The sequence below is a fragment of the Microcebus murinus genome, chromosome 8 (assembly GCF_040939455.1).
Source record: "Microcebus murinus isolate Inina chromosome 8, M.murinus_Inina_mat1.0, whole genome shotgun sequence".
In the NCBI taxonomy this organism is placed as follows: Eukaryota; Metazoa; Chordata; class Mammalia; order Primates; family Cheirogaleidae; genus Microcebus; species Microcebus murinus.
In genome coordinates, this window is record NC_134111.1 from 3947156 (window position 1) to 3971924 (window position 24769).

Sequence of the window (24769 nt, forward strand, 5' to 3'; positions counted from 1 at the left end):
CAGAGAAACTGCAGGAGACCTTCCAGGGAAGAGAGCAGCCTGTGTGAACCCAGCCTGGATCTTCCATTCCTGGGCCTCAATTTCTCCATTGGTATACCAGGCTTGGTGTGTGGTCTGCAAGAACCCTTCCTGTTCCTCCAGGGAGCCCCTCAATCCTGTCCCTGGCCAGCTCTGCTCCTCTGCCTGCAGCAGCCCTGGTCATGCCCAGGCCTCCTCAGCAGGACTTGCTCTGTTCCACAAGCCCACAGTTCCTGAGAGACTTCCAGAGCCAGGCCCTGACCTCTAGGGCAGCAGAGTGCTGTAGCCCTGACATGTTTTGGGGTCAGGGTTGGGTATCAGCAGACTTAATATGTGTCTGTTAACCTATGATGGTGTCATTGATGGGTTGCTGAAGCGGTTCACAATAACCTCATTTCTCTGTGAATAGTATCATTAATCGTTTCCTTTCCTGCACGGGATAGGAGACAAGCCAGCAAACAGTGGTGGAGAGCGTGGGACGCAGAGTCAGAGATCTATTTCCACGATGTCTTATTTGTAAAATGGGAATAATACTAGCACCTACCTCACAGGTCTGTCGCGGAGACTGAGATAATGCCTGGCAAGTCACTTGGCACCCAGTAAGCCAGGCACGCAGTGAGCGCTCAGTAACGTCGGGTGGTTGTTATTTTAATAAATTGTTAACAAACTGGAAGGCGAGTGCCTGTGGGCAATGGACTAGGCTCTGCCGGCAGGGGTGAGGAGACGTCACGGAGGCGCCCAGAGAACCCGGGTGGCGACGCTGGGCACCCGGCGGGAGGTGAGCCCGCGAAGCAGAGGGGCTCCGGCGCTCTCCCAGCCGCCCGTCCTCCACACAGGGCGGCGCACCCGCCGCACACGTTAACCTTTGATTGTCGCGAGCACCCCTCTCCTCCACCTGGCCTCCTTTCCTGGGCGGCAGGATAGCGACTGCTTGGGAGGGGCACCAAGGCGCCAGGCCCGCGGCGGCGCCGATCCCAGGACTGTCGTGTTAGTCCCGCCCCTGGGCGGTGTCGCCCGAGCGTCCGGGGTGTCCCTCTCCACGCAGCCCCGAGCGCCCGCGCGTGCCCCTCCCTTCTCGCGGACCTCGCGCTCCCGGCGCCCGGAGTGGCCCTTTAAAAGGCAGTGCCCCGTCCGGAGGGGCGGGCGGGGGCGCTGACCGCTGCCCGAGGCCCGGCCCCCGTCCCTCCCCCTCGCTCCGTCCCCGCGTCGCTCGCTCGCCCGCCGGCCGGCGCACGCTCCGCCCCCGCCAGTTGGCTCCGCGGTGTGGTGCGCGGCGTGGAGAGGGAGCCAGTCTGGACGCGCGGCGGGGCTGGGGGCTGGGGGCGCAGCGCGCGCAGCTTCCCCGAGCGAGATCGGCGCCCGCCACCGGGCGAGGCCCGCGCCGCGATGGCAGAGATGGGCAGCAAGGGGGTGACGGCGGGAAAGATCGCCAGCAACGTGCAAAAGAAGCTCACCCGCGCGCAGGAGAAGGTGAGCGAGTCGGAGCCCCAGCCGCCGCGCCATCCCTGCCTCTTGTCTCTCCACCCTCCGTCCCCGGGGGACGGTCCTCACCGGGGTTGGGCGCTGTCACCTCCAGACTAGAGCTTCCGAAGGCTTGGAGGGGACCACAGGCTGAGCTCACCCCCGCCCACCCCGTGTCCCTGGAGCCCTCGTCCTCGGTCTTTCCACCCCCGGCTGGGGCAGGAGAGGGCGCAGCTGTCCCCTCGCTCCCTTCGTCTGGACGCTTTGTACCTTCGCCGCTGGTCTACAGAGAAGTGGCGGCCCACGCTCTGGGCTCTTGGGACGCACGGTCCAGGCTCGCCCCGCTTTGGATGCCGGGGACCGGAGGCTGGGAGGCCAGGAGGCCGGGTGGCGATCCCAGCTCTCCAGGCCCACGCAGGCAATCCGGGCGGTGCCGGCGCTTGGGGAGCGAGAGTCTGTTCCTCCGACCCCGGGAACGCTCCATCCCCAGACTCCCGAGCCGGCTTCCAGCGCCCGCACCCGCCGTTCCCCTCCCACCGCCTCTTCGCTGGCGTTCACCGCGGGCTGAAGGAGGGATCTGGTTTCCTTTCCCGAGCGGTGCCTGCGGCCTGGAGGCTCCGGCCGGCCCGCCGGGGCAGAGGGCTGCGCATCCCTCGAGGAGGTGCCCTCATCCCAGCAGGGGCTGAGCGTTTTCGGCGGCTCAGAAGGGGTGGCGGCGCTGGCTTTCGGGGCCCCTGGCCCTGGTGGGGAGCCGGCCTAGAGGAGGGGCGCCGAGGGCGCCGCAGGAAACCCGAGCCCTCCTGCTGGAGAGCGGCTGGCTGGAGTGGGGGGTGGAGGCGGTCTTCCCGGGGCACCCTGAGTGTGCAGGAAATGCAGGGGTTGGGGCGGGGGTCTGCCCCTGTCCGCTTTCTGTCCCAAGCCACCTCTGGTTTATTGAATTGGATCACGCCAGCTGCTGACGCCACTTCCCCTGCCGACTCTGACTCTGAAATCTGAGATTGCAGAATCCGTGTTTGTGCCCGGGTGGGCCCCGGTGCTGCGCGGCGGGACCTGCCTCCTCTCCAGCCCTCCCACGGCCGCCCGCTGCATGGGGACCCAGGGGCAGGCCGGCCTTTCCCTGCCAGGCCTTGTGGCTGTTATAAACAATGACTTTTGCAGCTGAGACCTGGGGGCTCCCTAAGGATGCAGCCACGTGACGGGGGTGGGGGGTGGGGGGGGCTAGAGCTGCCCTTGCACCTCCCGCAGAGTCTCACTGCTTACCCTTGTGGGTCCCGGGGCAAGGGGGGTGGGCTGGCGTGCATTGAGGGAAGGGCCCTCAGCCAAGCTCCAGGTCTGGCCAGACCCAGCTTGCCCACCCCGCACCACAGGAGGGAAGAGGAGGAGGAGGAGGGGGAGGGGGAGGGGGAGGGGGGGAGGAGGAGGAGGGATTAGAGCCCCCAGGAATAGCTGGTTGGGTGCTGGGAAGACTTGAATCACATAGCTACCTTTGCCCCTGCCCACCCCCTTGACAGGGTAATCCATCTGGGGCCTGAGCCTGCTGCCTGCCCCTGAGGAGCCAGGGAGATGAATGGGAAGCCCTGGGTTAGCGAGACAAGTTCCCTGCCCCCACCCTACTGACTCCCGTTTGCTCTTGGTGTGTCCCCTTTGCCCTGGCTGCCTTTTCTCTGCAGCAGCACCTTTGATGTCCTCCTAGGGACAGTAGGCATGGGCTGTGTATCACTGACCCACTGAGCTGCCAGCCCTCTCTCCCAGGCCCTGTTGTGTGGCTGTGGGCAGTTGCCTGACAGCTGGTCAGCTATGGCTGCTGGTCTTGGCCAACAGCTGGCCTTGCCCAAGCCTGAGCTTTATGGGGCCGGAGTTGCTTAGTGCTGCAGCTGCTCTCTGCCTGCTGGAGACTGGTTAAGGACCCTCCCCCATCAGGAGCCAAGACTCCTGGCTAAGTCTCTGAAAGTGGCTCTGCCCTCCCTTCTTGGCCCAGCGACAGGCCCTGCCCCCAGAAAGCCCCGTGCCTCAACCTACACCAGCCTCTCCTGTCTGCCTTCGTGCCATACAGAGTCTGTGTCATAGCCTGGGTGCTGCTACACAGTATCTTTGCGTGGTGTTCAGTACCCCTGTCACTGGGCCTACAGTAGGCAGACCTGCCATCGTCCCTACCTTGCCTCAGTTAAATCAGTGAGTAATGGGGCAGTTCCAGTTTCCCTGTGGCTGTCCTGACCGAGGACAGCAGGAGCTGTGATGGAAGGCCTACAGAGTATTGGCCTAGGAAGAAGGGCCCCCATTTGCCATCCTCTCTGCTTCTCCCCCAGTCTTCCCACATGTCTTCTCAGCCCGACCATCCAGACTCCAGGGGTGACAGTGAGGTCAAGGGCAGCTTGTCCCTTGGAGTGGGGGCACCATGGGGTCCCCAAGCTGCCTCTGCACTGCCTGTCCATGGATCCTGACTTGTTGACCTGCCTGTCTCCTCTGCTGGTCTGGTGCTTCCTGAGGGCAGGGCAGACCCATGTATGTGCACCAACGACATTCACCTGGCTCCAGTAGGGTCTTAGTGAATGTTTATGAGCAAACAAGGGCATTTGGTGGCTTGGCTTGAGAGCCCTGACGCAGGCCGATGGGTACACTGATTGTACTGCATGCTCCCGTGCCTTTCCTCGTTCATCAGATCCTGCCTGGACACTTGCCTGGTGCCTTGTCCTGGCCTGAGTCCCCAGATGCCGTCTCAGGCAGGGTGCCTGTGACTCTGGCCTGCACAGAGCTTTGTCTTGTAAGGTCTGGTGGCCTCTGGCCCTGGGGTAAAAGCACCACTGTTGCTGGTCCCCAGCCGCTGCCCCCAGAGTGCCTGGGGTGCGCAGTGTGTACCTGGAGCTCTGGCCTATGGGTGCCATGAGGTCATCTTCCCATTGCGTTTGGCTTGTCGGACCCTCTATAAATGGCTGTGTCCATTTTTGGGCCTCAGAAGGGTGGCTGGGTAAAGCCAATTTAGGGTGGAGCCTGGGTCAGATGACTGAGAGGATTAGAGGTTGGCAGGCTGGGCCCCTTGGGGGTTGGGTGGCTGGGAAGAAGGACAGTTGGGGTGGGGGGTGGGATCTGGCCTGCTGGCTCTTGAAGCCCACCGCTAGAGGGTCTACTAGAGTGGGAGGCTGGACCTTGCTCTGGCAGAGCGGGGCTGGTGATGAGCACAGGAGGAAGGCCCTGGCAGGGGTGGAGGTGTGACCCCGTCCATCCCTCCTGGCCAGCCCTGAGCCTGCTGGGAGGGGTGCAGGCTGGACAGTGGGGAGGGCCTGCTGGGAGCAGGGAGGGCCCAGGCTGTAGACGCTCACTAAAGGAGGGTGCGACGGTGGTGACTTCTAGGTCCTGGATGCACAGCCGCGAATTGCACTGCACTTATCTGTGTGCTCAAGGTCTCCCGGCACAGTAGCCACCTCAGCCTCCTCAGTAGGGGCCAGGCCTGCACACCAGGGTTGTCCTCCTCACAGCAGCCTTAAGAGTAGCCATGCTATACCCAAGGGTGGGTGCACGCGGCCCCTTTAATGGAAGAGGCATCTGGGGCCATCTGGGTGACGGAGCTGGAAGCCCACCCAGATGCCCTGGGCTCCTCCCACCTAGGCCACTGACTTTGCAGGTGCCCTGCCCCTTCCAAGCCCCAGGCCTAAACTGTCGCCCTCTACCGGTAATTCCTGCTGTTCTGTCTTGGTGTCCATGTCTGTCCTTGAGTGTCTGAGGCCTTGAGTGTCCCTGTTCCCTGCCCTCCAGCTGTCTTGCCTTTTCCCCTCTCTGTTGCGCCTCCCTGCTGTGGGCCTCATCTCTCTGAGCCCGCACGGGTGTTTCCCACACCTCTCCAGTCTTGGAGCACTTCTCCCTGAGCCCAAGTTACTTATGTAGATGGTTCATCTCACCCGCTGGAAGGGGGTGCCTGAGTGGGCATCCTCTCTGGACGGGTGCGTTTGGGCTCCGTGGCATTTGGCTAAGGCCTTGGGAGGTTAGAAGCGTGGCCTCCAGACTTCCCCAAGCCCCCAAGGGCCCTGGGTGGCTTCAGTATAGTCTGGTGGCTCATGGCAGGGGTCCAAGCCAGGCACAGGTTGTTTGCCCAGGGGGGCTGAGGAGGGGGGCGCGCTGGGCTGCATGGGGCACAGGGAAGGAGAGGGTGTTCCAGGAGGCACAGGTGTGGGCCAGGCTGAGGGGCAGTGAGGACATGAGGATGCTGGGGCCCTGAAGATAAGGGTTGGCTGGGTAGTAGATTCGGGTCAGTCTTATCAAGTCACGAAAACCGGGCAAATCCATGTACCCCAGGGATGCTCAGGAAAGGCTTGACCTCTTCTCCATCCTCCGTCAGGGTTCCCTTCCCACATGGCATCTGACCAGGCCCTTGACCCTGGATTGGCAGTGTCAGCCCAGCTGGTTCCTTGCAAGCTGTGAGATGGGATGGAATGAGTAGGGTGCTCCTGTCCATGAGGCTCCAGAACCCCTGAGTCCTACCCTCTGTGTGAGGCCCTCTGTCCTCAGATGGCTACTGGAGGGATGGCAGGGAGCTCCAGGGCTCTGGGGTCCCCTGCCTGGCTGTGGGACCTTCTTGAGCCCAGTTTCTTCAGGCAGTAATAATGGTTCCTCTTCACATGTGTGTTGTGCAAAGTAAAGCCTCCAACAGGTGCCCGGCACATAGCAAGTGCTCATTAAATGCTGGCTCTGGGGCAGAACCAACATCAGCCTGCACAGAGAGCCCTCCCTCCCACGCCCCTCTTCCCTGCCCTGTGCCCGAGAGTGTCCATTACAGGCCTCTATAGACAGCTAATCCCTGCTGAGCCTGGAGCCGATCAGGCTTATGATGTCACAGTCCTGTGGTGGTGACTGTGTATGTGCATGTGTGTGTGTGTGTAGAGGGTGGAGGGCTTGGATCCAGAAATCAGATAGTTTTGGGGTGAGTCTTGACTCCTACATATAAACCCTGTGACCCTGTGTAAGTCTGCTCCTCATCCCTGGGCTTTCCTTTTCACCGTCAGTAAAGTGATACTGGGGTTTGCTTGTTCATTTACTTACCCGCGCAGCAGATATCCAGGGCCCACCCTCCCCTGGGCACTGTGCACGGGGACTGGGGCCATGGGGGAGCAAAACCAAGCCCCTGCCCTCCTGGAGCTGACATTCTTGCTGCAGGAGACAGTGGGGAGCCGCAGCTGCGATGGCAGGTAGTCAGAAGAGCAGTGAAGCAGGAGGTGGCCTCTGGTTTCCTCAGTGGAGACTGGCTGGTGTGGAGACTCGGTGGGGGCGGGGCGCAGGTGCTCACACAGCGGGAGGATGCAGGGTAGAGGCCCGTGGGCAGCTCTGGTCTTCTGTTGGATGCCACCCTGGTATATGGTGTTTTCCTAAAGCCACCTCTTTGGCAAGTCTCCTTTGGGGATTAGAAGTGCAAAGAAAAGGATATCAGTTTTATGTGGACAGAGGGCAGGCCTGGGCAGATGTGCAGCCTCCGCGGGTGTTTGTGCAGGGCCAGGCGGGCGGGGCCCCCGCCCAGGAGTAGGGTGGGGGAGGTTAGAGGGGCTGCTAAAAGAGAGGAGGAGGAAGGCATGACAGGTGGCCTCGACTGGGGGTGGGGGTGGGGGGTGGGGCTGCAGCAGCGTGGTGTAGTGGAGCCCATGAAGGCTCTCGAGAGCTCTGTCTGTGTCCTTCCCACATGTTGCTACTCTTGGGCAAGTCATGCTCGCTTCTCTGAGCCTCGGTTTCCTCATCTGAAATAGGGGTAGTGATCGCTGCCACTGGGGCTGTTGTGAAGTGGGAGCGTGTGGGGTGGGGAGCGGCTCCAGGTCCTGCTCCGCCTGAACTCACGGCAGGGTTTGCCTGCTGCTGTTCTCCTGCTGCAGAAGGCACGTGCTCGGGGCAGCTGGCACCTGGCTGCTGGGCTCCCCGAGAGGCTGCGATCTCCTAGAGAGGCCACAAGGTCGGGGACATGCCAAGGGCTGACTGGGGTCAGTGCTGGGGAGCTGAGCAGAGAAAGGCAGGCTCTTTCTGCCCCTAGGGGAAGCCTTTGCCAGACATTGACTTAATAATAGCGTAGTGTCACTGCATACCTGCCTGAAAACAGGTGAGGGCACTGGGTCCCATCCAGCAAAGGAGGAAACTGAGGCTCGAGTGGTGGTGTGACTAGTCCACCTTCCTTGTGGTCAGTTGGTGGGGCTGGCCTGGAGGAAGCCTGCCTCCCCCACCAAAGACCTCACGGTGAAGGGCGTTGCTGTGACAGACTTTGGTCCCTAAGTCTCTCCCCTATTAAACAAGAATTGGAGCCCCTATCTGCCCCCCAGCCCCACCTGGGATCTAGGCTTACACTCTGGGTGTGTGGTGGAGTCTGGGGCCGAGGGAAGGCCTGGGGTTTCCAGAGGCAAGTCCAGAGGCGGGAATTTGCATGCAAATGAGGACAGAAAACCTGTGGTGTGTGGTGTTTCCCAAGTAATAAAAGCCACATCCAATCTATTCCATCTGAAGGAACACTCCTTATACTGAGATTGTATCCTGTCTACTTTTGTTTTTGTCATTGCTACAGTCTTTCTTTTATGCAATCATAGTGTAATACTAGTTGCTTTTTATTGTTCTTGCAGAGAAAATAGCCATATGGCTGACCCGCACACAGGGAGTACTTTTCCTGCTGTGGCATCCCATGCTCTGGGCACATGGCTGCCACCCCTGTGGCCCACCTCGAGGCTTGAGGCAGTCCCATACATTTCTGCTCCACAAGAGCTGGGCTCTGCCTACTGTGGTCACCGTGGCACCTGCCACCTCACCTTGGCACACAGTAGGTGCTCTGTGCATATTTGTTGCATGCATGGATGTGTGGGTCCTTCAGGCAGCGGGAGACGGTGCTGATGGCTGGCAGAACCCGGAGGCCCCTGGTGTCAGGTGCAGGTGGGAGGGAGAGCTGGCTGTGACTGCAGGATGCAGGCTGGGGCTAGGCTGGAGGGTGCAGATCCCGCCCTGCCCCAGGTCACACCCCCTTGTCCCTCAGTGGAGTGATGAGTGAACTGCGTAGGGCCGTGGCGGGGCCTAGCCTGAGCCAGTGGCTATAGCGCTTGGTGCCCAGTAACGCGGTTCTTGTGATGGGCCGGGGCCCTGCCTGGGAGTCCTGCCTGGCTTTAGGCCAGGTGCCAAGTCCAGCTTGGCCTCAGCCCTCTGCAGAGGGTATCCCAGAAAAGAAGCGTTCGGGTGGCAGAGGTGCTGGAGAGCACCAGCCGAGGGGGTCGTTGTGGTTTGCTGGCCCAGAGACGTCCCCGTCAGGGCCAGGGAGCTGCTGCCCTCAGACAGGCTTCGCTGGCTCTTTGCCAAGCCTCTTCCCTCTGCTTCCTGGGCCTGCACCTTCGGCCCCAGTCACTGACCCAGATCCGAGCGCAACAGCAGATGGGGTGGGATTGGGGTCACAGCACAGGGCGGGAGGTTCAGGCCTTGCAGCTGGGGGGACAGCGGCTTTGGGGTGCTGAGGACTGCCCTGTGGTGCCCTGGGGGTGGGCATTTGTGCCCCCCTGCCGCACCCATCCCACACGGCCACCCCAACCCCCAGGGGCCGCGAGCTGCACATGGCCGCCCTCTGCAGTGTGGGCCGCAGCATCTTGGGGGCTGAGCCGGTCTGTCATGGCAGTGAGTGGGTGGCCGCGGGCTGCCAGGCCACGGGGCGGGGAGAGGGCTTCCTCTTGCTAGGGCCATGCAGAGACTCAGGCCTTCCAGAGCACTGAGGCCTCTCGCCTCTGGGCCCCCAGGGTGCCTTTGCAGGGCACGCCTGCTGGCTGGCTCGGAAATACGGTCCTCGTATATGGGCCAACCTCTTACACAGAGTCAGGCCTCCTGAGGAGCCTGCAGCACACACAGGGGTGGAGGCCGCACTGCCTTCTCACTGACGCCCTCAGTCATTCTTGCTGCGGCCTGTGGTTGTGGGCCAGGGTGCGAGGTGCTGAGAGGAGAAACGGGCCCCTGCTCTCAAGGAGCTCCTAGCCCACACACGGGCCAAGCCCAGGACTGGGGGTGGGGCAGGCACTGGCGCCTTGAGGTGCTGTCCCTCAGACCTCGGTAGTCTGGGAAGGCTCCTTGGAGGAGGTGGCACCTGAGCTGAGTGCAGAGGGCAAGGAGGCAGGTCATGGGGCGGGGAGAGAGAGTTCTGGCGGCAGTGGCTGTCCGGGGTGGCCGGACAGTGTGCGCGTGTGTGGCAGGTGGGATGGCGGCTGCGTCTGAGATGGGTCAGGCTGGCCCCAGTGTAGCCCGTGGCCTCTACAGGAGGCCAGTTTCCCTGTGGTCCCTGGGCTCTGCACCTCCCCTGGTGTTCCCTGAACTCTTCCAACCCCAGTCTGGCCTCAGCCAAGGACTCGGTGTCTTACTGTTAGGCTGGGAGTGAGAGGATGAGCCCCAAGGCCCCGGAGGGACTGGCCTTGTCTGGGTTAAACTCCAGCTGTGCCCAGGGAGGCACAGGGACCCAGGGTGGGGCTTAGGCTGCCGTCCTCCAGTGCACCCCAGTCAGGGCTGGGGTCACAGGGGCCGGCGACGCCCCTGTGGGAGGGGCTGGTGGACGTCCTGTGCCTGCCGCCTCACACACACCTGCACCTCTGTCCGCTTCAGGGCCCAGGTGACATGAGGAGGGGCTGACACTGCTGGACTTGGAGAGCTGTTGCTCGGACGGCTGGGCCAGGAAATCGACCCAGGTGGCCGTGGGGGCCATGCCTCTTTGCTCCTGGGCCACAGCCAGGGAGGGTCCTCTGAGGTAGCGTGGTCCTGTTGGTTGTGTGGCCGTGGCTCCAGGTGCAGACCGCTAGGTGGGGAGTGGGCACAGTAACAGACACTGATGATGGCATAGTCGCCGGTGTGTGGGTGGAGCTGCAGACAGGTTTGCACTGGGCCTGTGTCTGGAGGAGTGTTGCTGGGACTTCGGGGCTGGCAGGGATGGGGTGACAGCAGAGCCTTGGCCAGCCCGGCCCCTTTTTCCAACAGCTGCTGCTGCTTTCTTTGGACGCTTTGCTCAGCTTGGCTTCTTCCTGGGGCTGTGGCCAACATGCCTGAGCAGGGTGAGCCTGCGCCTGCCGCTGGGCCCTGGGGACCGACCTGGTGCAGAGAGGCCAGGGCTGGGAGAGACCCCTCAAGGGCACCCCTACTTCCCACCCCCTGCCCATGTTGGGGCCAGATGCGGGCGGTAGGGGATGGGGTGCTGAACTGCTCCTGGGACCACTGGCGGTGGGCAAGCGGAGAGGAGAGACCGAATGGGGGAAAGGGAAGAAGAAAGTTCAGGGGCATTAACCCTCAGGGAAAGGAAGGAATTCACCCCCTACAGCCACTCCCCTGCTCTGTGGCCCTGGGCAGGTTGCTTACCCTCTCTGAGGCCCCATTTGGGAGGATGGGCAGGGGGAGCACACAGCACAGGGCCGGCCCAGGGGTGCTGAGGCGCGTGCTCTTTCCCAAGGGAGCAGCTCAGGAGGACCCGGTCGCCCACAGGCGCGAAGTCTTGGCGTCTGTGTTTTAAGCTTGTTTGTGCTTATGACAGTTTCTTGCAATTGAGCTGAGACGTGCGCCCCACTTTCTTGTTTTCCTGTGTAGACTGAAAAGGCTAAAGGAAGAGATGGTCTCACCTTCTCACCTCCCAAGGGGCCAGTCCGCGCTCCCTGCCCAGACCCTGCTTGAAAGGGGGGAGGAAGGCGGAGGGTGCCGGTGGGGCTGCAGTTTGAGGGGCAGAGGAGGGGCACAGCGCTGGGCGAGAGGGAAGGCCTCCTCTCGTTCACTCTTTCACTCACTGGAGGAGCCTGGCGGGTAGCAGGAGAGCACAGGCTTTGAGCCAGTCACACCTGGTCTGGCCACCAGCCTCGGTGTGCCCATCCGGGCACTGGGGAGCCAGAGGCCACGCTCTCAGAGAAGTCAGGTGAACTTGCGCCCTGCGAGGGATCCTGGCTGCCGCAGGTCCTGCTGGGTGATCGGGAGGGCAGGGCCTGTTGCACCTCTGCTGTGTTTTGTGATTTACCGAGAGCCATCACCCTGCTGCTTCCTGTCTGTTTCTCTCTGTGCCCTGGGAGGCAGGTAGGACTGAAATATGGTCCCATTTGGCAGATGAGATCACTGAGGCTCAGGGAAGTTCTGGGATTTCCTCCCTGCTGGGCCCCAGCCTTGGCCCCAGATTGGCCTTTCCCAGGTCCGAGTCCGGGCAGTGGGAGGGAGGAGGTGGGAGCTTGGAAGGCACTATTAAATCACAAGTGGGAGCCCTTCCCTGTCTTCCAAGGAACACGGGTACGAGGGCTGCCTTTGTCAGGGAGCACCTGGTGTGTGTTTGGGGATTTCACACTGCCCAGGATTTCCCAGCCACCCACAGGGAGGTGGGGTGCAGGCGTATGGGACCCCAGAGAATCAGAGTTGAACTTGAAGGTGGTTGGCCTGACCTTCCCTCCCTGGAGCCCCCGTGTGGGGATAGGCGGGTGGAGATGCTGCACTCACACCTCCCACCTCCCGCGAAGAAAGAGATGGGGAGATTCTAGGGGATGTTAGCAGCTTGGGGGGATTTAAGGATGAATTAATTGCCAGGCATATGCTGACTCTTGTCCTACACTGAGAAACAGAATCCACAATTAATTGGATGTATTTGCTGAACCTGGAACAGGACCCAAATGCTGTTCTTTTTCTGAAATATACACTAAGCCAGTTTATTTATTGCGTGCCGGTACCCCCAAGGACTCTGTGAGGCAGCCTGCCCTGGAAGGGGGCTTGGCTGAGCTGGAATGTCACCACCTTCCCCAGGCCGACCGACCAGCCTGTCCTGGTGGGTGGATTGTAGGCCCAGGGGAGGCTCCAGTGAGGGGGCTCTGGGTCCTTCCTGAGGACTCGGGGGCAGCACTGCCTGGATCTGGTGGGCCAGGTGGGGTTTCCAGGCCGGCCTGGTGCAGGCGCCTGCAGGAGCCTCCCTTAGCCGTGGGTGTGGGGCCGCAGGGCCTGGCTGGAGAGCTGAGTCAGCACCGTGGCGCCTGTGCTCAGTGCTGAGGACAGAACCTGATGCCGGCCTCTGACTTTGTGCCATGCACTCGTGGGTCACTCTGCCCGCTGTGCCCGCAAAAGGGGAGGCTGCCCCCGTGCCTGTGCTCAGGGCGTGTGCCCTAGCCATGTGGGGCGGAGAGGGGCAGGCAGTGGATCCAGGGATCCAGGGGAGGGATCTCTGCTCCTGCTGTCCCTCCCCTGCCAGGGCGATGGAAGGGGATGGTCGTTATTTAACCCTCTGGCTTCTGTGCGCTCCTCCTACAATGGGCAGCAGTCCTGCCTGCTGGACCCCAGTCTTGAAGGCAGGAGGCCCGTCCTGTCGTGTGTCTGCGTCGCGGCGCCGGCACACAGCAGGCACGCCACGCCAGGTGGATTGGAGTGAGAGACCAGGGACAAGGGCGGGAAAAGCTCTGTAGGGCACCTGCCGCAGTGTGGCCGGGGGAAGGAGCATCAGTCTTGAGTCTCACGGCCCAGGTTCAAATCCCAGCTCTGCTCCTCGTAACCCTTTCGACCTCAGGCAGGTCACTTTTCCCCTCCGAGCCTCAGTTTTCCTGTCTGTGAAATGGGTGATATCCTGCGTGGGAGGGTTGTCCTGAGGAATGAACGGAGGACAGGTGTCTCCGTGTCACACACGAGGACACAAGGCCGGCACGGGTGTTCAGCCGCACCACCACCCTGCATGTGTGCCCCTGGGGCCATCCGCCCGCGTCCAGGCCTTGCCCCTCCAGCGGTTGAGGAGTCCAGGCCCAGCGTGGGGTCCGGATGGTGGGGCCTGAGGCCCTGGGGAGGGAAGGACGGGGAGGGGACTGTCCAGAGAGGCAGTAGGGCAGAGGTGTGTGGCACCTCTCTTGCCGCCGTGAGGGTCGGGGCTGACGCTGGCGGGAGAAAGACAGGAGGCTCGCAGGAGGAAAGCACAGCCAGTGTCTCGCCACAGGCGCGGCAGGGCCCTTCGGAAGGGAAGACCCGAGCACCCTGGGCAGACTGCCTGTTTCTATGCTGAGGCTGGATGATCGGACAGTGGTGTAGACATGGGGTGCATGGCAGGCTGCGATCTCACGGGCTGCGGCTCGGATGTCCTTGGCCTGTGCCGCGCAGGAAGGGCCCCTCTGGGATCGCCAGGGGGCTTCAAGGGAGAAGGGAGGACGGAGAGGGTGGCCTTTCTGGAGTCCTGGCTGGCTCTGAGGAGCGACATCGCCGCCCCCATGGGGAAGAGGGCCTGGTTCCCCTGACTCGCCTGGGGGCGGGAGGGCGGAGAGGGCGGAGGGGCCTCCAGCCCACAGGCTGTGGCGTTCTCAGCCCCCACCGGCTGTTCCTGTTCCTGTTCAGGTGCAGCCTGGCATGGGTCTGTGCCCGCCGCACCCCAGGCCTGGCCCATCTGCCCCTCTGTGCTCTTGCCTTTGGCTCCATGCTGGGATTTTGTCTTTTTTTCTTCTTTAAGAGATCAGTAGCTCTGAGCTCAGCTCCTGTCTCTGTCGAATGGTGAATGGTTTCTCCCGATGAAGAGGGTGCTGGGGTATGGGGAGGCGGGAGGCGGGAGGGTGCTGGGGTACTGGGAGGGTACTGGGGTACGGGGAGGCGGGAGGGTGCTGGGGTACGGGGAGGGTGCTGGGGTACGGGGAGGCGGAGGGTGCTGGGGTACGGGGAGGGTGCCGTCTGGGATGGATGGCCCTTTGGAGCTCTGGAGGCAGTGACCTGCCCTGGGCTGCAGGCTAGTGACAGTCTTCTGGCTGCCCCTGCATCGGCCTTGGGCCATTGCCGGGCTGAACTAGGGGTGGCAGGAGCTCCGGGTGGCAGCCCCGCAGCTCAGTAGCTGGGCGGTGGCCAGCCTCTCTGAGCCCCACCGCGCCTGTGACGTCCTGTCCCTCAGAGGTCAGCAGGACTGAGTCATGCCGAGAGAAGACTGGCACCTGCTGGAGTGCACAGCCAGTCGGGTGGGCTGGGCTGTACCCCCCGCCCCTCTCCACCCCGCCCTGTCCCACTGTGCACTGACCCTGGCATGGGCGGGTGGGGGACAGTGCCTTCCCCTGGAGCCCACTTCAGTTTCCTCCTTGCTCTCCACATTTATCTCAGACCACTCCCCCTGCCAGCACTTGCATAGCGGGGAGCAGGGTTAGCCGGGGAGCAGGGTTAGCTGAAGTAAGCCTGGAAAGCCCCTCTTCTCCCCTGAGCATTCCTCATCTGCCAGGGTGGGGCAGGGCTGTGGCAGGGAAGGGGTGGGAGAGGGCCAGGGGCACTGCAGGGTAGGGTAGGGCAGGGCAGGGTAGGGCAGGAGTAGGGCAGGGTAGGGCAGGGTAGGGCAGGGCAGGAGTAGGGCAGGGTAGGGTAGGGTAGGGGTGGGGCAGGGCAGGAATAGGGCAGGGTAGGGTAGGGCAGGGCAGGGTAGGGCAGGGCCGGAATAGGGCAGGGTAGGGTAGGGTAGGGGTGGGGCAGGGCAGGAGTAGGGCAGGGTAGGGCAGGAGTAGGGTAGGGCAGGGCAGGGTAGGGTAGGGGTGAGGCAAGCTAGGGTAGGGTAGGGCAGGAGTAGGGCAGGGTAGGGCAGGGTAGGGCAGGGCAGGAGTAGGGCAGGGTAGGGTAGGGTAGGGGTGGGGCAGGGCAGGAATAGGGCAGGGTAGGGTAGGGCAGGGCAGGGTAGGGCAGGGCAGGAATAGGGCAGGGTAGGGTATGGTAGGGGTGGGGCAGGGCAGGAGTAAGGCAGGGTAGGGCAGGAGTAGGGTAGGGCAGGGCAGGGTAGGGTAGGGGTGAGGCAGGCTAGGGTAGGGTAGGGCAAGGTAGGGGCAGGGCAGGGTAGGGCAGGGGCAGGATAAGGGCAGGGCAGGGGCAGGATAAGAGCAGAGCAGGGTAAGGTAGGGCAGTGTAGGGCAGGGTAGGGAAGGGACAGGGCAAGGTAGGGGCAGGGTAGGGCAGGGTAGGGCAGGTAGGGGCAGGGTAGGGTACGGGTGGGACAGGGTAGGGGAGGGTAGGGGCAGGGCAGGGTAGGGTAGGGGTGGGACAGGGTAGGGTAGGGTAGGGTAGGGTAGGGTAGGGGCAGGGTAGGGCAGGGTAGGGGCCGGGCAGAGTAGGGTAGGGGTGGGACAGGGCAGGATAGGGTAGGGTAGGGGCAGGGCAAGGCTGCCACAGACCTCTCTCACCTGTCCTGTCCCTTCTCAGGCGTTCTCTCCAGGCCCCACCCTGATCTGAGTACCTGTTCATCAGACACCCTTTCCCTTCCGGTCCCTTCCTACCTCTCCTCCAGCCTGGGCTTCTGCCATCTGAGGCCAAATGTGGTAGGCAGGTCCTGTCCTGGGCGGGGGTGTCCAGCCTTTTGTGCTGGGGCCCTGAGCCAGCCAGCCCTTTGTTCACCCGTCTGCAGAGTGGGGAGTCCCTTGGCACCTCACAGCCATTTGGTTTGGTGGGCAGTCCAGGTCTGAGGCTGGGAAGCCCTCTAGCACCATGGCCGAGGAGGGCCTGGGAGTGGCGCTGGCGGTGCGAGGCCCCCTCCCGCCATCCGTATGTCAGTGGCAGGCCTGCTGAGCGCTACTTGAAGCTGACTCTGGGCAGTCACTCCTTTGAATAACAAAAATGACAACAATAATATCCAAAATAATACCGGTGATGTGTTTAAAATAAACACAGATTTCATCCCTAGTAGGCACCATTTCATAGCTCCAGTGTCACAGGTGTGGAAACTGAAGACTCTGATTAATAAATAAATAACCATGTTGCACATTTAGGTCTAGCTTCTTGGACAGGAGCAGACGGGAAAGGGCTGAGTGTGCCCAGAGGAACAGGTGAGCCCCTCGGGCCTGGGGCGGAGTCAGAGAAGGCTGCCAGGAGGAGGTGATGGGAAGGGCCAGCCATGGCAGGGGAGCCAGGGCTTCCTGATGCAGACTGTGGGGGTGCCCAGCACCTGTGGCCAACTGCCCTCCACCCTGTCAGCCGGGTCGTGGCTTGGCCCCAAGGCGGGTAGGTGCTGGCAGGGCTTTGCTGCCCCCTGGCCCCGCCCTGAGCTCTGCCCTGGCTGGGGCTGCCCCTCCCCCACAGGCTGTTCCTCCACCCAGCCCAGGGAGCAGGTGACAAGGGTGGGAGGTGGCTGGGCTGGAGGAGCAGATCCCACCCGGTTTATGCCAGTGTCCTGGAGCCTGGGCTGAGAATAGCACCCACACTTGTGTGGAAGGACAGGTGGGTGGAGGGCAGGGGCCAAGGGTGAGGTGGGTGCATGTGGAGACAGGTTGTCCTTAGCAGGTCCCAGGTCGGCAGAAGTGGCCAGAGGGTCGCCCTGGGTCCCTCAGATGCGGTGGCCGCGCCCTCCCTGCGTGGGCTTGGCCCAGGGCCGCGAGGGGCGCCTAGCGCTGCTAGGGCCGCTCCTCCTGAGGCTGAGAGTCTCCGCTGCTGTGGGGTGGTTTCCTTGAGTCTTTCGCGGGTTTGCCCCTTCTCAAGGGGCCCTTGAGGAAGTGCGGCGGGGGCTTGCAGGGCTGTGGGCGAGGAAGGCGCGCCGCTGTCTGCACTCCCCAACAACGCCAGGCAAGCCAGTGAGCCCTGCGCAAGTGCGCTGGGTGCAGGGAGGAGGCTGTGTGCGCGGCGCGACGCAGGGCGGGGCGGGGGCTGTGTGCGCGGCGCGACGCAGGGCGGGGCGGGGGCTGTGTGCGTGGCGCGTGGGGAACCAGGGCGGGGGCTGTGTGCGCCGTGCGTGGGGACCCAGGGCGGGGGCTGTGTGCGCCGTGCGTGGGGAACCAGGGCGGGGGCTGTGTGCGCGGCGCGTGGGGACCCAGGGCGGGGGCTGTGTGCGTGGCGCGTGGGGACCCAGGGCGGGGGCTGTGTGCGTGGCGCGTGGGGACCCAGGGCGGGGGCTGTGTGCGTGGCGCGTGGGGACCCAGGGCGGGGGCTGTGTGCGTGGCGCGTGGGGACCCAGGGCTGGGGCTGTGTGCGTGGCGCGTGGGGACCCAGGGCGGGGCGGGGGCTGTGTGCGCGGCGCGTGGGGACGCAGGGCGGGGCAGGCAGCTGTGTGCGCGGCGTGTGGGGACCCAGGGCGGGCAGGCGGCTGTGTGCGCCGCGCGTGGGGACCCAGGGATGGGCGGGCGGTGGCCCTACCAGGCCCCTCACCTACACAGTCACACTTCTTCCTTGAAGCCCTTGAGGGAGTTCTGGGCTCCGAGTTACTGATTAGACTAAATAGGCCAGAGAAGTGAAGTTACCCGCCCAGGATTGCACAGCTGGGGCCTGCTACCTGTGCTCCCGCCCGGCAGCGTCCTCACCAGAAGGGGTCCCTGGCCAGCTGTCTAGACTAGATGCCCTGACCTGGTCACCTGGAGTGGGAGGAACCGAGGGGCAGGTAGGTGGGGAATGGGGTGTAGAAGGTGCCCGACTGTGGGGTCTGTCTTGGCTGCTTGTGTCCCCACCTCCTGCCATGACATCTTTGGGTACCCCCACTGTCCCCCTGGGTGTCATTGAGTGAAGACAGCTACTTCCCTCTAGTTGCTCAAACCCAGAATCTCCTTCGCTCCCCTTTTTGTCACCCCATGTCTGACATTTCTCATCGTTTGCTGTCTTTGCCCAAGCCACTGTGGCCTCCTGCTGGGGTCATTGTGGTCGCCTGTAAATGGGCCCCTGCTCCACCATTCTCCGGGGACTCGTCCTCACAGCAGCCTGGGACCTCTTCATGCTGTAAGTCAGACCGAACTCTGCTCGCTCGCTGCTCCCCCATTCCACGCTGGATTGAGGGGTCAGGGTCTTCAGGGGCCCAGGCGCTCCTGGGGCCGTGCCCTGGCTGCTGAGGTGGTCTGTGCAGTGGCTACGGCACTTCACGCCTCTGGACCCCAGCTCGGGGGTGGGAGCCTGGCTGTCCCCTGGCTGGCTGTGTGACCCTGGGGACTTTTTAAAGCAGTGCCTCAGTTTGCTCATCTGTAAAGTGGGGATATAATGGTGTTTCCTTCGTGAGGTCATGGAGGGATTGACAGATGAATCAGCTCAGCATGAAACCTGGCACCTGGCGTTTCGAGGCCCCTGATCCTGTACCTGCCCTGTCACCCTCTTTCAGCCACACTGGCCTTGCCATTCTGTGGACACCCCAGCCTGGCCCCACCTCGGGGCCTTTGCACTGGCTATGCCCTCTGCCTGGCACCCTCTTCCTCTGCACGGCCGTGCCTTGCTCCTTCATCAGGTCTCTGCTCAGCTGTCACCTCCCTGAGCTCCTCCCTGGAGCAGCACCCACTCTGCTCCCCGGCCGCTCCTGCCCTGCTGCACTGCAGAGCAGGCTGGGCGCACAGTGGCCCCACACGGGATGGGAATGCAGGGAGGAACTGCACTGGGTGGGGTCCGGCTCTGCAGCCCTACTCTACATCTGCCCTGCGCTTTGTGCCCCTCTCTGGCGCCAGCTGTGAGGGCCCTGCGCGTTTGGCCAGCGCTCCTTACCCAGTGCCAGTGCTGATGCGGGTGCCAGGGATGAGCCACCCAGCCCCTGGCCCGCAGTGGGGGAGGGGACGCCTCACTGTGGAGGGGCCATTGGATCTGGGCTGAGAGGGGCAAAATCAAGTGGGGCTGCTACGGGGGAGCAGCGTGGCCCTGGCTGGAGGTTGTGAAAGCTCCTTCCTTCCACTGAAGTGCAGGCTGCTGGGTGGACGGCTGGCAGGGCGGGGCTGGCTGCTTCCTAGTGATCCGGTCGTCCCGGCCCTTCTAGACACCTGCCTACCCACTGGTGGACATCTGGTTCTGAGGAGGGGCTCAGCCTGGCGTGGTCCCTGAGGGGAGGGCATCAGTCATGACTGGGGGGCTCTCTGGAATCCTGGTACTCGCCATTGTCTCCTTGAGAGCCACGGGCCATGTGCAAGCCTAGCTCATTGCTTCCCTGACCTTTTGAGCCTCAGTTTCCTCATTGCGGGTGGGACACCTTCCCCTCCTCAGAGGAGTGGCTCCCACTGTGCTGTCGGCTCCTGTCCTGGTGTCGGCTAGCTCGGCCTCGCTGACCCCTCCTCTGGGGTCCAGATGGCCCCCTGCCCTGGCCATGGCTTATCTGCTGAACAGCTGGAATTTCAGGCGCCCGGCAGGGTGAGAGGAGGGGAGGCAACTGGACGCTTCTGCCCCGGGCCGGAGCCTTCCTTCCACTGGAGAGGTGGGTATGGAGGAGGAGACCTTAGCTCCCCTCCCTTACCCCATCTTCCTCGGGGTGGGGTCCTGCTGCCAGCCTGGGGGGTCTGATGAGGAAAGGGCCCCTGAGGCCAGGCACTTGTTTTTGACCAACCGGTCCCATTTCAAGGCATTGTTGTGGGGCTGACACTGGGGGCCAAGTTTTTATTCAATTAAAGACGTAAGAATGAAAACCCAACACCACGTTTTGCTCCCCTCAGTATTTCACAAAGGAAAGGAAAAATCACTAAAGAGAGGAAGGAGAAGATCATTTTAGAGTGAAGGTCTCCCAAGAGAGGCCACTTGGCTTCCTTGGTCAGCTATTCTTACCAGGGGCCCACAGAACAGTGTGCGTCTCTGTCAACACAGCCACTCCTGGGGCACAAGGACTTGTTAAAAGGACACGTGACCTTGGGGGTGAGACCAGGAGCGTCCTGGGCAGGGGGCTGCCCAGCCTCAGGTAGCCAGTAGCACCCTGGAAAATGTTTTACTAGTTTTCTATTTCCTTGCAAAAATCCTTGCAAATTTTGCATTCTAATCCACAAGCTGTCTCTGTTGGCTACGTCACAGAAGTGTTTCCTTTGCCATTTTTGTCTTTGGAACCCAGCAAGATGGAGCGTGAATCTTCTGCAGGAAACCCCAGACACTGCCCGCTCCTCCCGGGGCGTCTGTGCACCCGAGCCAGAGAATCTCGAGTTGAGTTTGGGCTTTGGAATTGGTGGGGTTGGCGTCCTGGCTCCGCTGCTTGTTAGCTGAGTGACCTCCTTGAGCCTCAGTTTCTTCATCTTTCAGATGTCGCCAACATCTGCCACCTCAGGTGGCTTGATGATGTGAGCCCAGCTGAGGGGAGTTGAGGGTGGTGGGAGCCCGGCGAGGTGAGTCCTTGGCTGAATGACTCCCTGGGGGTCACGCCTTGCACTGTGAGCTTGGTGGGGGTGTAGGGCAGGTCCTGGGCTCTCCTTGGCTGGGACCAAGGGGCCCTTGTATGGCTGAGAGGAGGAATGGAGTGTGGGGAAGCCAGGTTGACGGACGGCCCCCAGAGCCAGCCTGGGGGAGTGGGGTGCAGAGGGACCCCAGGGACACTGAGGCTCCGGCCTGGGTTCTCCTCTTGGGGCAGCCCTGAGTGCGTGAGCTGGGGCGGGAGTCCTCTCTGCCACTCACAAGGTGCCGGGCCATTCCCTCGCCGCCCTGGGCTCCCTGTTGCTTTCCCTTTCTCTGGTCTGTCTCCGGCTCTCCCTCCTCACTCTGGGTCATGCCCAGTTTCCCCTGGCCTCTGCTCTGCCCCTTGCCCAGCTCCATGGCTCCTTCATGGTTCCTGCCACCTTCGCACTGTGCCCAGGGGGGCCAGAGGCTGTGTGAGGGTCACTCACATCTGGGGCTGCCTGTGTGTGTGCACACCGAGCTTGTGCCTGTGGGGTCTGCAGAGTGGGGGCATTCCTGCCTCCTGGGGGCGGGATACTTCCCTGGCTCTTGCCCTGCAAATGACTACTTACCAAGAGAAAAGTTACCTTCATTTCCAAGAAACAATCAATTTAATTAACTAAACAATCAATTTAAGAAGTCATCATACCTTTGGGAAATGGGAAGGCAAAGCCTGACGGGTGCAGGTTTTCACCGCCGGACTCTGCTGTGTGTTCTGGACCCGCCTTCCAGCACGGAGCCCCAGCACCCTGGGCTGTGCTCCCGGGTGGGGTTTGTGGTCACACCTGGGCTGCTGTGCTCTGTAGCTCTCCCAGGGAGGCCTGGCCCTTCTTTCTGGCCCCTTTCTCCTTGGTCACAGGCCCAGGTGCCCTTCCCTCCTAACCCGAGGGTGCAGCAGCAGCTCTGGTCTGCAGCCAGGACTGACTTGTCCCCAGTGGAAGCGCCAGGCGCTGGGGAAGCCTTGCCACTCTGAGGGGCGGAGCTGTGCCTGTGTGAGCTCACTGGCTCTGAGGCGGCAGGGAGCTTGCCTGCAGCTTGCGGGGTCTCCAGGCGGGGTCGCCACCATCTGAACACCGTCAGGGGCCCAGTGGGCAGCCGCCACCATGGTCTGTTTCACTTCCCGCAGCAGACAGGTGGAGCAGTGCGTGTTTTCGGCCACGCAAAGCCACAGAATCCTGGCTCTGCCCCTTCTTAGCTGTGTAGCCGAATCCCTTAGTGTCTCAGCCTTTCTTTTCTTGTCTCTAAAGTAGGGGTAATAATCTGCAGCTCGAGGCACAAGCTGAAGATTAAATGCCTACTGAGGACGCCAGGTGGTGCCTGGGCTGAGCCTGGAGCGCGTGGCAGTGCCCGCAGACCAATGGGGACGTGTTCAAAATCTCCCCCTTGTGCCACTTGGGACCGTCAAGCGTCAGAAACTGCAGTGAACGCACAATGAAGGCATGAGTGCGTAGGGATCTCAAGACGGCCCTCCCCACGAAGGCGAGACCAGGAAGCTCGTCCTTGTAGAGTGGCAGGTCGCGGGGAGGAGGCTGGATGGCAGTGGGCTCCGGCAGGGCGGTGCTGCTCGGACTGCAGCCTGCACGCAGCGCGCTGGGGCCTGGGTAAGGTGAAGACTGGGGCTCAGCGGGTCCGAAATCTTTTTTATGTCTGCCAGGCTTTCAGGTGACTGCGATGCGGCTGGCTGGGCCCACTTTGAGTAGCGAAGCATCAATGGAGGCCACAGGCACTGGGACAGCAGAGGCTGGGCTCGACCGCCCTGCAAATGACTAGTTACCAAGAGAAAAGTTACCTTCATTTCCAAGAAATCTGTTGAACACAGCCCAGACTGAGCTCCTGAGCTTGGCACAGCCACCAGGACCGCCGTGCCGGCCGAGTGCCGCCGGGAGGACCCACCTCTCGCAGTGCGCGGCCGGGGCAGCGCTTAGCTAGCTCAGTCGCTGTGCAACAGCGATGGCTGCGGAGCGCGGCGCATCCTGGTCTGTGCTGTTGCAATAAGTCAATATTGTGAAAGGCAAAATTAAATAAAACTGATGCACAGGTGTGTGGGGTCGTGTTCTGGATTAAAGGGATGAGAGACATGACATCGAAAGCAACGTGTGAGCCATCACTGGATCCCAGATCCGAACACGAGCCACCCAGACGTAAGGGACATTTCAGGGGACAACTGGGGGCGTTTGAGTGTGGACTGTAGATTAGATAATAGTAAATGCACATTGAGTGCATGGAGGGCGCTCACAGTATCATAGGGTTTAGGAGAAAGATCTTGTTCTTAGGAAACATGCCCAAGTGTTTAGGGTGAGGTGCTTGGGAGTGAAGGGTCTTGATGTCTGCAGCTTTCTTTCCATTGGTCGGGCAGACACGCACGAGAACCAGACTGTCTAAACCTGGAGAAAGCAGGTGTGGCCAAGTGGTAACCACTGGTCGGCAGCTCCCAGTGAAGGGTCGATGGCAGTCCCTTGTGCTGTCCTTTCGACTTCTTTCGAGGTTTATATTTTCGAAATAAGAAGTTGAGAGGGGTGTGCAGTGAGGTGGCTCAAAACCTCTCTTCCTCCCTCTGCCCTCCTGTCGGTGCTACTGTGGCCCCCGATGGCACCTAGACTGCTGGTGGCTGCCACTCCAGGGTGGGCGATCACAGGGGCAGCAGGGACTCGTCCCCAGGGGAGGGCAGGAAGGTCCAGCAGCAGCTAGGAGAGAGGGCTCCTGCCCGCTGGGAGCAAGGGCAGCTTGGAGGGGGTTGGGAGCTGGGGCCTGGTGATTGTGGGGTCTGCAGGACTGTCCCAGGGCTGGGCCCCTCTGCCCCCCGGGGGCTCCAGACTCCCCTGGCACCCCTTCACCACCGCTGCCCCAGCCTCCAGGCCAGTGTGTGGCCTCTGGGGCAGGAGGGAGAGGCGGGAGGGCCTCACCCCTTCCCCTGCCTGGTGCCCACGTGGACCCTGGCCTCGGTGCAGGGTTTCTTCTCATGTTTCTGGCCTCTCCAGCCAACTCCCCACAAGGCCTCAGAGCTGGTGGCAGGTGAGGCCTGTAGCTGGCGCCCTGCCCTCTGTCTTCCTGTGAGGGCCCCTTACGCATCGGGGCAGAAGGACCCAGGAGGCTGGCTCTGTGCTGTCAGCCACAGTTCCCCAGCCTGGCTGACTGGAGCTGTGTGCAGGAGAGGGTGGGGGGAGGGGGCCGGAGAGAGGAAACCTCAGGGTGTCAGGCAGCAGCCTGGAACCTGCAGGCAGATGGGCAGAGTATGGCCTTTGGCCTCCTTCTGGGAGCTCCTCCACACTCCCGTCTTTTGAGGTGTGTCCCTCAGGACTGGGCCCAGGGACAACCTGGCTGGGTATCTCGCAGTGGCTCTTCCATGTGTCTGTATCTGCCTGCCTGCGGAGCCTCAGTGCAGGGGTGAGGGGTGTGAGGCACGAGATATGCATCCTGTCCTGTGGTCTCCAGCCGAAGGTCCTGCTGGGAGGAAGAGGGAGGTGCAGCTGCCCTGCGGGCGGGGCTCACTGTGCACCCACCCTTCCTGAGGCAGCAGCGGGGCAGGTGCGGGAGAAGATGATGAGGAAGGTGAAGGCCCGATGCATTTTCTGGGGGGCTTGGCAGCTGGGTGGAGGGGATCTGTGGGATGGTGGGAGAGTCTGGGCCAGGCCTCCCTTCTGCACGCACGCACCCGTGTTTGTGTGTGTGTGTGCGCGTGTGTACTGGGAACTCTCGGGGTGAGGCCTGGGGTGTGCCCGGCTCTGCCACCCCTGACAACAGAGATGAGGGGTGCTGCCAGCCGGTGGAGGAGCCCCCACTTTCCTGCCAGGCTGGGAACCCAGGACCAGGGCTGCCTGGGAGTGTGGGCCCTGCCTTGCTCAGGGCCTGGCGTCTGGATGGCGTGAATCCCCCCACCTGCGCCATGCTGTGCAAACTGAGGGGACGTGTCCCCACAGGTGCACGGGGTACTGAGGGAGGGGTCGGAGTCCCCAGGGGGACTGCCAGAGCCTGGGCCCAGCCGGGGGAGCCCACATGATGGCTCTTCTGCGTGCCTGGATGGCCGCAGGCTGTGTCCTGATTTGTCTGCGGTTACCTGCCATCTGTCGCAGGGTGGTGAAGACCTTACCTTGGGAGGAGGAGGTGGTTGGTATTGGGAGTAAGTGGTGAGCTGCTCCTAGTTCAAATGAGACGGACCTGGAGGCCTTTCCTCCCTCCGCCTTGGTGGCTGTGCACCAGCCTGGGCCCTGCGACCCACTGTGCTGGCGCCTTGCCCGCCGTGCGTGGCTGGTAGAGGGCTCGGCAGGGCTCCCTGCGCCTATGGGAAGCGGCTGCCCCGAGCCTT

At 62.5% G+C, this 24769-nt stretch overlaps 1 protein-coding gene and 1 long non-coding RNA gene across 30 annotated transcripts in view; both read left to right on the forward strand.

Moving 5' to 3' along the window:
• The first annotated feature begins 1182 nt into the window (after positions 1-1182).
• BIN1 (bridging integrator 1) overlaps positions 1183-24769 on the forward strand; it is a 53711-nt gene continuing 30124 nt past the window's right edge. For 5 of the 28 annotated variants that reach the window (XM_076005455.1, XM_076005457.1, XM_012779289.3 and 2 more), the window contains exon 1: positions 1185-1488. In XM_076005455.1, the coding sequence (XP_075861570.1) occupies positions 1405-1488 (84 nt within the window). In that variant the 5' untranslated portion in view covers positions 1185-1404. Of the gene's footprint in view, positions 1489-23920; positions 24016-24769 lie in introns of those variants that run through there. The other 23 variants (XM_076005456.1, XM_012779318.3, XM_012779303.3 and 20 more) reach the window with 10 other exon arrangements.
• On the forward strand, positions 7103-22501 carry LOC142872335 (uncharacterized). 2 transcript variants are annotated; one of them, XR_012920525.1, is made up of 2 exons: positions 7103-10502; positions 21714-22501. It is a non-coding gene; the product is annotated as an uncharacterized LOC142872335 (long non-coding RNA). The 2 variants fall into 2 exon arrangements; XR_012920526.1 differs by having other exon boundaries at positions 21717-22501.